Source organism: Narcine bancroftii, chromosome 3 (assembly GCF_036971445.1).
Source record: "Narcine bancroftii isolate sNarBan1 chromosome 3, sNarBan1.hap1, whole genome shotgun sequence".
Lineage (NCBI taxonomy): Eukaryota > Metazoa > Chordata > Chondrichthyes > Torpediniformes > Narcinidae > Narcine > Narcine bancroftii.
Genome location: NC_091471.1, coordinates 210,981,624 through 210,994,328, shown reverse-complemented (window position 1 = coordinate 210,994,328; position 12,705 = coordinate 210,981,624). Strand labels below are relative to the sequence as shown.

Sequence of the window (12,705 nt, the reverse complement as noted above, 5' to 3'; positions counted from 1 at the left end):
TGTGAGCCTATCTTTCAGACCTTTTGCAGAGTTGGTTCATAGAGGCAACCATGAAGAAAGTACATCAGCACCTTTATTTTCTAAGGAGTTTGAGGAGATTTAGCATGTTGTTGGATACTCTATCAAACTTCTTTGTGGAAAATATACCAGTATGTCGCATCACAGCCTGCAAAAGCCCAGGTCGCAGGCGGCTGCAGAAGGTAATAAACATGACCAGGTCCATCACAAGCTCCAACCTCCCATCACTGCAGAAATCCATGTAAGGTACTGCCTCAAGAAAGGAGCCAACATCATAAAGGACCCCATCACCCTGATCACAGCCTGCTTCTCACTGCTACCTCAGGGAGAAAGGAAAGAAGTCTGAAAAACAGCACCTCCAGGTTCAAGAAGAGTTTCTTTCCAACACCTTCACTCTGCTACCATTGGGAAAATGCCAGCACTTTGATCCTGCTGTAAAACACCAATTTCATGACTTGTTCATGACAATAAATTTTCATTCTAACACCTATCCAATTCTTGAACCTCCCCTAGGTACAGTAATGATCAACTCTGTGCTTCTGCAAATTACATTTTTGTTTGCACTCGGATTTCTGTGAATAATTATATTTTATCTTATGTATTTATTGTCAGTTTTAATTTAATTAAATTTATTTACTATTATAGTTTCTCTCGGCAAGTACCTGCTCGGCTGCAACAAATAAAAATTTTGGGCATATGTACATTGTGCAATCTGTTTGACAATAAACTTGTTATTTATTATCTTGTTCAAGCACCTCAGAAAAGTGGTGATGGAAGGTGAAGCAATGAGTTGCACAGACAGAAAGGTCAACATTTAGTTTCTTGAGTGAGGGAAAATGAGGTACAGACAGAAAGTTTGTGCATTGTTTTATTACATTGCGATGAAGACATAACTACAAAAATATTTAATGCACATTTTGAAATTTTGACTTCAACTCTGAACAACGGCGCTAACAAGAATCACGTCAATGTGGTACAATTAGTTTTGTTTAGTGTTATTTATAGATGGAATGTTTCTCTTCTTTGGCTTGGCTTCGTGGACGAAGATTTATGGAGGGGGTAAATGTCCACGTCAGCTGCAGGCTCGTTTGTGGCTGACAAGTCCGATGCGGGACAGGCAGACATGGTTGCAGCGGTTGCAGGGGAAAATTGGTTGGTTGGGGTTGGGTGTTGGGTTTTTCCTCCTTTGCCTTTTTTAACAGCTCTCTCAACACCTAGAATATTTAATTTTCTCAGGTAACACGAAGAGATGTAAATAGTGCCCAAAGCTATATGGTTGAAACTTACAGCATTTTGGAAAGACGCAGAATTTAGGAGATTTCCTTTCCTTGTTTGCGAGAGACCATTGAACATGGACCAAAGCCAGATATGAAACTGTTGAATGTACATTGTCCAGCTCAAGGGACAATTCAAAACCCTGGATTATCAATTTCACTGAAGCAGACGTAGAACAAGGCCAGAAAATACCATCCAACATTATTTTGCACCCATCTGTCAGATTGATGGAGTCACGCCTTGCACTGCTTCAACCATACTAATAAACAGACCTCACTGACAAAAGGCAAAGGAGGAAAAACCCAACACCCAACCCCAACCCACCAATTTTCCCCTGCAGCCGCTGCAATCGTGTCTGCCTGTCCCGCATCGGACTTGTCAGCCACAAACGAGCCTGCAGCTGACGTGGACTTTTTACCCCCTCCATAAATCTTCGTCCACGAAGCCAAGCCAAAGAGAAGAAACTTCATATTGATTGCTTTGTCAATGGGCGCCTTTTTTGAATGAACGAAACAGCACTGAAATGTTCCTCTGCTGTAACTTAATATTAGTCAAAATGCAGATTTTTAAAAAATTTTCATACAGAGGTCTCAATGCTGGAATTAGTTATGTTAACAAAGAAAATGTGAAATTCAGGAGAAAATAACTCGGTTGTTCCAGAGCAGGTGTTTATGCCGTTCTTCAAATTGTTAATATCACAGGTAATATTCCAGATGCTTTGGTTCAAAATTAAAATAAATATGTGCACTTTCATATTGAAATAAGTATTTCAAAAAGGAACCAGCACATCAATCTGTTCAACCGATCAAGAATCTTATCTGCAGTTTTATATTAATTACAAGCTGGAACACACCACAGGAATCCATGCAGGGCTGTCAGCTTTACTGGAATAGTAATGATTTAATGTTACCCTGACAATTTTAAGGATGATATTGTGAATTTTAAAACAGCTTCAATGCTAAGTTTCTTCTTTCACCTGATTTCCTCTATTGGATTATTACAAGAGAATGACAGACATTCTGATGAGCTGTAGATTAGATGTTGGGTGCCATCATATCAACCTGTGGGCAAATATGCTTTACAAAACTAAAATAGTGGCATCTTTGAGAAATCACCAGTGTTCTGCCATTAGTTCCTCTGTTGTATTGTGTAAAATGGTTGCAAAACGCAGCAATAGTATCAGAATCCAGAAAAATCAATTACATTGAAGGGTTTCCAAGTTTGAGAGAATTAAAACATAAAGGTCTTTAAAACCGCCAGCTGGTTCAACCCCACTCTGCTTCCCTCCACATCCTATTTCCATTGTACAATTTGCACTTACCTTTTTCTTGTTTGCAGGGCAAATGTAGAAATTGGTAATTATGTTGGTGGTGCCAGACTGTAAGTTCAGTTTCACATAGGTGGTTCCATAATCTGATGATCTGCCAACAAACAAGGAAGGAACTGTTAATATGAATTGGATATAAAAACACACAGCATCGAAACAGGCCCATCAGTCCATGGAGTCTGCACTCACTATCGAGTACCCATTTTACTCTAGTCAGGAACCGATTTCTTACATTTACATCAATCTCCCCCAGATTCTCCTACAGGCTCATGGCAATGTAGAGTACCCAATTAACCTAAAGTAAAAACAGAAATGCTGCAGGAGGTCTGCAGGTCTCGGGCCGTCCATGGGAGGTAAAGATACATAACTGGCGTTTTGAGCCTGAGCCTTCCCTCAATGTAAGAATTTTTAAAAGTCAGGTGTCTGTCTTAAAAAAGCTGGGGAAAAGGGAAGAATGTTAGGGGGAAGATTACAGGCCAACAGACAACAGACAAAAGGTGTTAATTGAATATGATAAGAGGACACAAGAGAGAAAGATGAGAGGCCCAAATAACCTACCAACCTGCACCTTTATGGGATGTGGGAGAAAGCCAGAGTGCCCACTGTGGTACGCAGTCAGTCAGAAGCAAACACACGAAACCTAAAGACTGTACAACAGGCTTTATTCGAATTAAACTTCCACAGAGCCAGCTGTGAGACTGTGCTGCTGTAAACCCTGAGAGACTTCAAAGGGCCGGCTCAGACTTATGACCTGGAGGATGATTGACACCCAACTAGGTGGGGCTTGGTCTATTCAGGTCAGCTGATTGACAGCCGGCCAGATGTTGTCTTATCCCCATGCTCTTCTGCAGGTACAGAGGTTGCCCCCTGCAGTAGGCCAGTGGTGTACCACCACATTCATTGTTTAAAATTGTCCAGGGGGTGGGGGGGAAGGTGCAGTAAAGAGCCCCAAAACATATATGCACAGTATTTACAGATTGAGACAGTCCGGCGGCCATCGCAGGATGCTTCCTGGTCACTGGTCGGTGAGGGTGCGCGGGGGCTGGGGCGGGGACTGGGGGAGGGGGCCGGAGCGGCTTGCGTGGTGCAGCGCGGAGAAGTGGCCGGGGGGGGTCAGTGTTAAGGCGTGTTTGTCTCATCGGATGGGCAGGTGGGGGGGTGGGTTCGTCCACCACAGTTGTACTAAGTCCTTGGTGTCCAAGGAGGCCTTGAGTGCCCCAAAGCTGTCCGGGGTCGGGTATGTGTGTCAGGTTGGTGGGGTCCTGGGATGGAGGATGCTGTGCTGTGGTGGGTACTCCTGCTGGTGCCAGGTCCCTGGTTTAGATGGTGTCCTCCCTGCCACTGTAGTAGGCGTAGTTGTGGTTCATGTGTAGGAGGAACACCTGCTCAACCAGAGGTTCAGCCTTGTGCGCCCGCACATGTCTACACAGGAGCACCGGTCCCGGGGACGTGAGCCATGCTGGGAGAGACGTTCCCGTCGCTGATCTCCTAGGGAACGAAAACAGGAGTTCGTGAGGGGTCTCGTTGGTAGCCGTGCACAGGAGTGACCAAATGGCATGGAGCGCCTTGGGAGGAGCGTCTTGCCAGTATTCTACGGACCACCCCTTTGACTTAAGGGGCAGGAGAACTGCCTTCCAGATCACCCCGTTTTCGCGTTCCCCTTGCCCATTACCTCTTGGGTTGTAACTAATTGTGCGACTAATTGTGATGCCCCTTGCTGTCAGATAATGGCGTAGTTACTCACTCAAGAAGCTAGACCCCTGGTCGCTGTGGATAAATGCGGGGTAGACAAACATGATGAAGATCTGTGTCAGTGCCCTGATGACGGTGGCTGTGGAGGTGTCTGGGCAAGGGATAGCAAAAGGGAAGCGGGAGTACTCGTCTATGACCGTGAGGAAATAGATGTTGCGATTTATGGAAGGCAGGGGGCCCTTGATGTCCATGCTGAAGCGCTCGAAGGGCCAAGTGGCTTTCACGATATGAGCTTGGTTGGGCGGAAAAAGAAAGGTTTGCATTCCGCGCAGATCCGGCATGCCTCAGTCATGGTCCTGACGTCTCTGACGGTGTATGGGAGGTTCCAGGACTTCATAAAATTATTTAAGCGGGTAACACCCGGGTGGCAGAGGGACTCATGCAGAGTATGTAGCTGTTCATCGTGAAGAGGATGGCGGTTACCTGGAAATCCAACGCATGCCTGAGCATTACTCGCTGGAACACAGCTGCATTTATTATGTCTCCATGTTTCTTGTGAGGCTTCTTAAGTAACCAAGATGCAAGATTCAAATAACAGAAGAGAGTTTTCTTATTGATGCCTTCCACCATCTCAGGAAACTGTTCACATACACTCATATACATACACCCACAGTGATACACTACAGTTACTACAGTGAGTAGGGTGTATTCTTATGCAGTTACAAAATAGTTCACATTATCCTGACTATATAACATTCCTCCTTCTCAAAGAAAAATTTAGTGTTCTTTATCACTTTTTTTCCAGTGCAACTTAAATAACAGAACTTGTACGCTAGTTTATTTACACAGCTATTTTTAAATAGTTCTTATCGATATCGCACTGGCGGCAGTATGTTGTTTCATCACCTTGTGGATTTGGTTACGACCGGTGGGATTTGTGTTGCTGGTACATGTGTAGTTGAAGTAGCTTGTTGTACTTCACCTGACCATTGCTGTGTTGATGTTTCAGTATTAGTGGTTGTGGTCTCTTCACTTGATACCTCACTTGATATTGGTATTGCAGGCTTTGCTGGTATTAAAGCTTTCTGCTTCATCACATCTTGTGTTGGAAAGATGTGAATTCTGTTCCTCCTCAGTTGATTGCCAGAGTCTGTCTCGTCAATGTATGACCTTGGTGTCTCAGCTTCTCTGATGTTTTCAACATTGGCTCTTCAATATGTACATGCTGCCCTCTGAAGAGTTTTGGCAATGTTTGTGCATGTTTGTTATAATGCTGGTGTCCTTCTTGCACGTCAGCCAGTCTTCTTCTGGTTTCCTCCTGGTCTTCTGGAGGGTGTATTTTGCTTGGCAAAGTTGTTTTATATCTCCTGACATTTAGAAGTTCTGCCAGGGACTTCAAGTCAGTCCTTAAAGGTGTTGCTGGTAATGATAGAAGAGCGAGGCCTGGGTCTTCGTTTGTTTTGTGACACTTAACCAGTGTGCGTTTCACAGTTTGCACTTGTCTTTCAATGAACCCATGACCTTTGGGGTAGTATGGGGATAATGTAGTTTATAAAATGTTATTTTATAAAATATATAAGAAAAAATTTGCAGCCAGTTTTCTGAATTCTTGTGATGTGAACTATGTTCCATTGTCACTTATTACTTGCTCGGGTATTCCTTGTTCGGCAAAGAGCGCTCTAATTTTTGAGGTGATAGTTGATGCTCTCAGGTCTTTCAAGCTTTTGACAAATGGAAACTTAGATTCTCGGCGAACAAGTCTGCTCCCACTGTGTCCCATAACCTGGCAAGTACTTCTGTGGAAATCATTTCCTCTTTTTATTGTGAGTTTCTATTGATGCTTTTAGATATCTTCTTCATCTGGATCTCATAATTGACAGAGATTAATTGCAACTCCCGGCAGCTATCCAGACCTAGAATTGCTGGTCCATCTGCATCTACCATGTAGAACATACAGAGGATGTTCTTTCCCTTATGGCTGCCATTGAACTTAGCTCTCCCTAGCTGATTGATCATGGGTCCAACATAGGACGTTAATATGACATTTGCCGTTTCCAATGCACTGTCTTTTGGATACCCTTTTATTATGTTCTCTGGGAACATGTGGTGGAAAAGTCTGAATGGAAGGATGTTCCTTTGTGATCCAGTATCTACCTTCACCTATCGTAGGCTTGTTCTGGATTATCCTCTGTATTTGGATCCTTGTGTGAAAGTCGCTTCCTTCTTTCATCTCACCTGACACGTCGTGAAGGTGTATGGATTCTATGTCCAGTATCTGGGTGTCAGAATCCTCATTGTTATTTCCTTTTATGTGGTGGATCTTCTTGTCTTTTTTCTTCACTGGTATTGTTGTTTTCTCCATACCAGACTTACACATCTTCGCCGAGTGGTTTGCTTTACCACAGGTTCTACATTCAGAACCACACACGGGGAATTTGTTTCAGTCATTGATGGGGTGTTGTCTGCCACACTTCCTGCAGGTCTTGAGGGTTTTCACTTTTCTAATTGTGTTTTTTTTTATCATCAACCCTTTCCTCTCTTTGCTGTGGGTGGATCTACATAGATAGGGATTTCATTTGCATCCTTGTGGCTTTGAAAGTTCTGGCTGGGTCCAGAGCTTCAGGCAGCTTCAAGCTATCCTTCCCTACAAGAGACTTTTGCACTTCGGGATGGGCACATCTCCATATTAGTTGATCAACTAATCTCTCCTCTATATCTTTAGTCTAGAGAATATTATCAACAGCTTCATCAGTCTCTTGCCTTAAGCCTTGAAATTCATAGCTTTTAATTCTACAATTAGTCCTGGGTTCAAGGTGACAAGCAAACTGCAAATCTCTGCTGTAGATCATTTTTCTCCACCGCTGTAAGCTCCCAGCTATTAAATAAATCAAGGCCTCACTCCCCTATCCAGAGAAGTATATAACTGACCTTATCCTCTGCTGTTGCATTTTTTAAAATAGCTTTTGAATGCATTAAACAATTCAACAATGTCTTCAGCCTCCCAGTCCATCACTGGGTGAACTGCTGTTGCTCCAGCCACTTTTTCAGTAATTTTTTTTCTCTTCTTCCCCTTTGTACTTTAATAACTTACAATCAATTGTATGGCTTTATTCTTGTTCTCTTATACTACTGCCACCATCTGGATTTATGTGGGAGGCTTCTTAAATAACTTAGGTCTAGATTCAAATAACAGAAGAGAGTTTACTCAATGATCCCTTCTACCATCTCAGAAAACTGTTCACACACTCACATAAACATACGCCCTACAGTGGTGCACTACAGTTACTACAGTAACTGTGTATTCTTACGCAGTTACAAAATAGTTCACATTATCCTGACTATATAACAGTGTTTCCTTGGTGAAAATTATTTAAGAAAAAAGTAAAACACTTTTTGAAAATTTGGCAAACGTACTTAAATTCCATAGGAACAAGATTATAGTGTGGTCTATCGTGCCTCGCCGCCCTACCTCTCTTGTCTAGCCCTCAATTGGTGGGGGTTGGGGGGGAAGGGGTGTCCATCCTATCCCAATCAGGAAAAGTCAAGAGAAGAAAACAGCCTGAACACTGGCCGCCATGTGGCCATAAACCCCCTGATATATGTTTTACACCTCTGTTGTGAGTGTCTTGAATGATGTGGGTAATTGTGGTTAGGTAAGTGTTAAATGTGGGGGTTAGGGAGGGATGGAGATGAAAAGAGCTTGAACTCTGCAGAAAACTGTATAAAATAGATAATTGTAAACAGTAGTCAATGCTGATACTGTTAACATTGAGACTGAGAAGGCTGATATTGTTTGAGTTTAAGTCTGGAAAATCATAAATATTTTAAAAATAGTAAAAGGGTAAATTAAGTCTCAAATCACTTAAAAAACAGAATACGAGTAAAACTGGAAGAGAAAGAACAATAAATAAATGATATTTTATAAAATATATAAAAAATCTAAGTGTAAGTTACTGCTGATAGGATTGTGGCTGAATAACTCTCTGTTCCCATGCAATTGATTGGAACTACAGAAACCTAAATCTCCTGATTATAATTGTACCAATGTCGCTAACCCCAACTTTCTGTGTCAGGTTTAATGGGTATTAATGCACATTTGTAACAAATTCATGATCCTCATGAGAAAGTTAAGGACAAACTGCCATTTTTGTGTGGCTAAAAAGGCAGAACAGCAGAAAGCTTTTTATAATTTGCAGCGATTCACAATTCACAGGGTCGCTCTTCCTCAACACACTGTTGCATAATTTACAGTTAATAATGAAAAGCACAATTAAACTCATTATTTTGGCAGCAAAATCTGTGGCATTAAACTGCAAAAAGTATTCAGTTGACCCCTGCTGCGATAACCAACCAGAACACCGGAACACAGGAAAGATAAACTTTGTTGTCAAGAGCACTAGACAATCTGACTCCAACCAATCACAAAAGGGTTCCCAGGCTAAACTTAATCCAATCTCAAATTCGTGGCATTTTAGTTCTGTACCAGCAGCAAACTGACTGACTCCAAGTCAACAAGCTACTATTCAATCAAACTCAATTATTCAAGAACAGACTGGTAAACAGCCTATTCTTGGGAGAAGGAAGTCAGACTTAACACTGCAAGTGCTGGATAATATTCTACTAGAATCTGATTTAAAATCATGTCACTTTTTTAAAGTTCTAAACAGCTCAAAATAATTGCATTTGATAAGTCACCTTACAGAGTGAAATATGAAATTCTGCAGACACTGTAATTGTAGAAATCCTGGAGGACTCGGCGACCATAATAGGTAAAGTTATATTACCGACATTTCGGGCCTTGAGGGGGGCCCTGGCCCAAAATGTCGGTAATATATCTTTACCTCCTAGGGACGCTGTGAGACCAGCTGGGTTCCTCCAGCATTTCTGTGTGAAGTTACTTTACAGCACAGGCTAGGGCTGCAAGTTCAGGTTAAAGACTCAAATTTATTCATGACATTACATCCCTTAACCATTGTGCATGAATAGGTGGGGTATTATCTTTTCACTTAATCAAATAGCGCATTTTTGTCCATCAATTAAATAAAAGATAAAATGTGACATTTAATTGGAGTTAGTAAACCTCATCTTCTCCAAGACTTCTAAACAGAGCAACTAAGGGATTTGGAACAGATTTTAAATGGAGAATCGCCAATAATGTTTGAAAAACTTCTCTCCAATATTTTTTCATCCTGGGACAACGCCCACAACATATGGATTAAAGAAGCATCATCTATTTTCTATTTATCATGGTGGGAATTTCTGTATGAGTAAAAATGAAATATTGTGATAGAAATAAAATAGTGCTCTGATAAAATCAGCCCAGCATTATGTGTTTGATATATACAGTACCATCTCAGCATGCCTCGTGAAAATGTAATAAATTGATGTTGCATCGTTCGTGTCATCTCAGCAGGAATACTTTAATTTCAATGATTATGTGCACAACATCCAGGAGTGAGTGCAAGGGATTATATTTGCAGGAGGTATATCGAGGAAATTACATCCTGATGAGCAGAATGAGTGAATGATTGCACAGAAAGTGATTAAGAGATCAATAATATTCAGAAGAGAAAGTAAAGCCAGATTAATAAGGAGGACCTCCAAAAGGTAGTGGACACAGCCCAGGGCATCACAGGCAAAACCCTCCCAACCATCGAGAACATATACAGAACACGCTGCCAGTCATCACCACCTGGCACACGCACTGTTCTCACTGCTGCCATTAAGAGAGAGGTGTAGGTTGCCACAAGACTTGCACCACCAGGTCCAGGAACAGCTGCTCCCCCTCCACCATCAGACCCCTCAATAACAAACTCACTCAGGGACTCATTTAAGGACTTTTGCACTTTCTTGGTTTTTTTTTAAATTCTCTCTGGATCGCATAGTTTGTTTACATTTCTTAATTGGTTTACATTTGTTTACAAGTGTACATTGTGTAGTTTTGCATTACCAATAAGTGGTAATTCTGCCTCACACACAGGAAAAAAAATCTCAGAGTTGGATGCGATATCATGTATGTATTCTGACAATAAATCTGAAATCTAGGTAAATATGAGAAATAGGAGCAAGAGTAAATCCTCTGGCCCATCGGGCCTACTCACCCATTCAAACAGGTTGCAGCTAATCCAGCTGTGGGCTTGGCTCGACCTGCCTGCTCTTTTCCCATAACACCTAATTCCTCTACTATACAAACATTTATCCTAATGTGTCTTGAGTATATTTAGGGAGGCAAGCTCCACTGCTTCCAAGGGCAGAGAATTCAAAAGACTCACCACTTCGCCACTCTCTGGAAAAAGCAGTTCCTCCTCATCTCCATTATCTACTCCCCCGGATCTATGACCCTTCATTCTAGTGGAATAAACCTCCCCCTCTCCACTTTATTAACCATTTCAGAATTTTACATTTCGATAAGATCCCCCACCCCACCCTCATTCTTCTGAAATCCACCAGTACAGATCTATGTGACTCAGTTTCTCCTCCATGTAGGGCCAATGCTTTTTGGTTGTGGGCCACATATCTTTGGCTTGGCATCGCGGATGAAGATTAATGGAGAGGTAATGTCCACGTCAGCTGCAGGCTCGTTTGTGGCTGACAAGTCCGATGCGGGACAGGCAGACACGGTTGCAGCGGTTGCAAGGGGAAATTGGTGCGTTGGGGTTGGGTGTTGGGTTTTTCCTCCTTTGTCTTTTGTCAGTGAGGTGGACTCTGCGGTCTTCTTCAAAGGAGGTGGAAGCCCGCCGAACTGTGAGGCGCCAAGATGCACGGTTGGAGGCAAGATCAGCCCACTGGCGGGGGTCAATGGGGCAGGCACCAAGAGATTTCTTTAGGCAGTCCTTGTACCTCTTCTTTGGTGCACCTCTGTCTCGGTGACCAGTGAAGAGCTCACCGTATAACACGATCTTGGGAAGGCGATGGTCCTCCATTCTGGAGATGTGACCCACCCAGCACAGTTGGGTCTTCAGCAGCGTGGATTCGATGCTTGCGGATTCTGCCAGCTCAAGTACTTTGATGTTGGTGATTAAATCATTCCAATGAATGTTGAGGATGGAGCGGAGACAGCGCTGATGGAAGCATTCTAGGAGCCGTAGGTGATGCCAGTAGAGGACCCATGATTCCGAGCCAAACAGGAGCGTGGGTATGACAACGGCTCTGTTCACGCTGATCTTTGTGTGTTTCTTCAGGTGATTGTTTTTCCAGACTCTTTTGTGTAGTCTTCCAAAGGCGCTATTTGCCTTGGCGAGTCTGTTGTCCATCTCTTTGTCGATCCTTGCATCAGATGAAATGGTGCAGCCGAGGTAGGTAAACTGGTTGACTGTTTTGAGTTCTGTGTGCCCGATGGAGATGTGGGGGGGCTGGTAGTCATGGTGGGGAGCTGGCTGATGGAGGACCTCAGTTTTCTTTAGGCTGACTTCCAGGCCAAACATATAGATATATAGAAAAGGTGTCACGGCCCAAACAATATTTAGCCTGGCAGTTTTCAACCAGTTATACTCAAGAAAAATGGTGTTTTGAGACCAGAAAACTCCTGTGCCATCAAATAATCATTCTCTATCAAAATAACTAGGTGACACTACTAAACAGTTTTACTGTTGATGCTACAATAGTTTATTGATGTTCTCTCATATTACACTGTGCATTTCTGCATCTGCTGCTCTTAAATTTAATTTCAATCAATACAGTAAAACTATTTAAAACTCATTCAAAAAGCAGTGCAAAATAAAAAGCTGGGTGCAAATAACAGGAAGGAGAAAAGATCCAGAAAGGGACAAGGCTGTCTCCAACATTCCTCCACAACTCTCAGTGAATACATTTCATGGCCCAAGTGCCCACCTTAATGATTATGATGCAATGTGTAAATCTGTAGCGAGGCGACTAAAGATAGGATATTAAAGTTAACAGATACCTTGCAAACAAAACAAGCACATTTCCTCTTGATTTCCATGAAAAAGTATTCATTTTCCCAACGTGTCTGAAATTTTAGGCACTACCTTGCCATATCCCATCTTTTTTTATTTCACCATGTTTAATCAACTGGGGTAAATGTTTTTTTTTTAAACTGAGGTAAACAGTTCTTTTAACCGAAGAAACACTTTTTTTAATGGAGGTATATGTTTTTTATCTAAGATTAACGCTTTCATCAACGAGCAACTTTGCAACGGTCGGTGTAGTAGTTGCTCAAAATGACAGCGACATCTAATGTTGAAACTAAGAAGTACAATGTGCATGCAGTGCAATTAGAGACAATATTCCATTTTATTTATAATATTCACCCGGGCCATTTAAAAATAGGCAACGGGCTGCAGTTGGCCTATAGGTCGTAGTTTGGCCTCCCCTATCCCAGGCTAACCCCTCATCTTTGGAATCAACCTTGTGAACCTCCTCTGCACTGCCTC

At 42.3% G+C, this 12,705-nt stretch overlaps 1 protein-coding gene across 6 annotated transcripts in view; it reads right to left on the bottom strand.

Moving 5' to 3' along the window:
• sorcs2 (sortilin-related VPS10 domain containing receptor 2) overlaps positions 1-12,705 on the bottom strand; it is an 848,688-nt gene that overhangs the window by 587,077 nt on the left and 248,906 nt on the right. For all 6 annotated transcript variants that reach the window (XR_011354139.1, XR_011354138.1, XM_069926521.1 and 3 more), the window contains exon 3: positions 2,615-2,714. Coding sequence is in view for 4 of the 6 variants with exons in the window: in XM_069926521.1 (XP_069782622.1) it covers positions 2,615-2,714 (100 nt within the window). In the remaining 2 variants the exon portion in view is untranslated. The remainder of the gene's footprint in view (positions 1-2,614; positions 2,715-12,705) is intronic.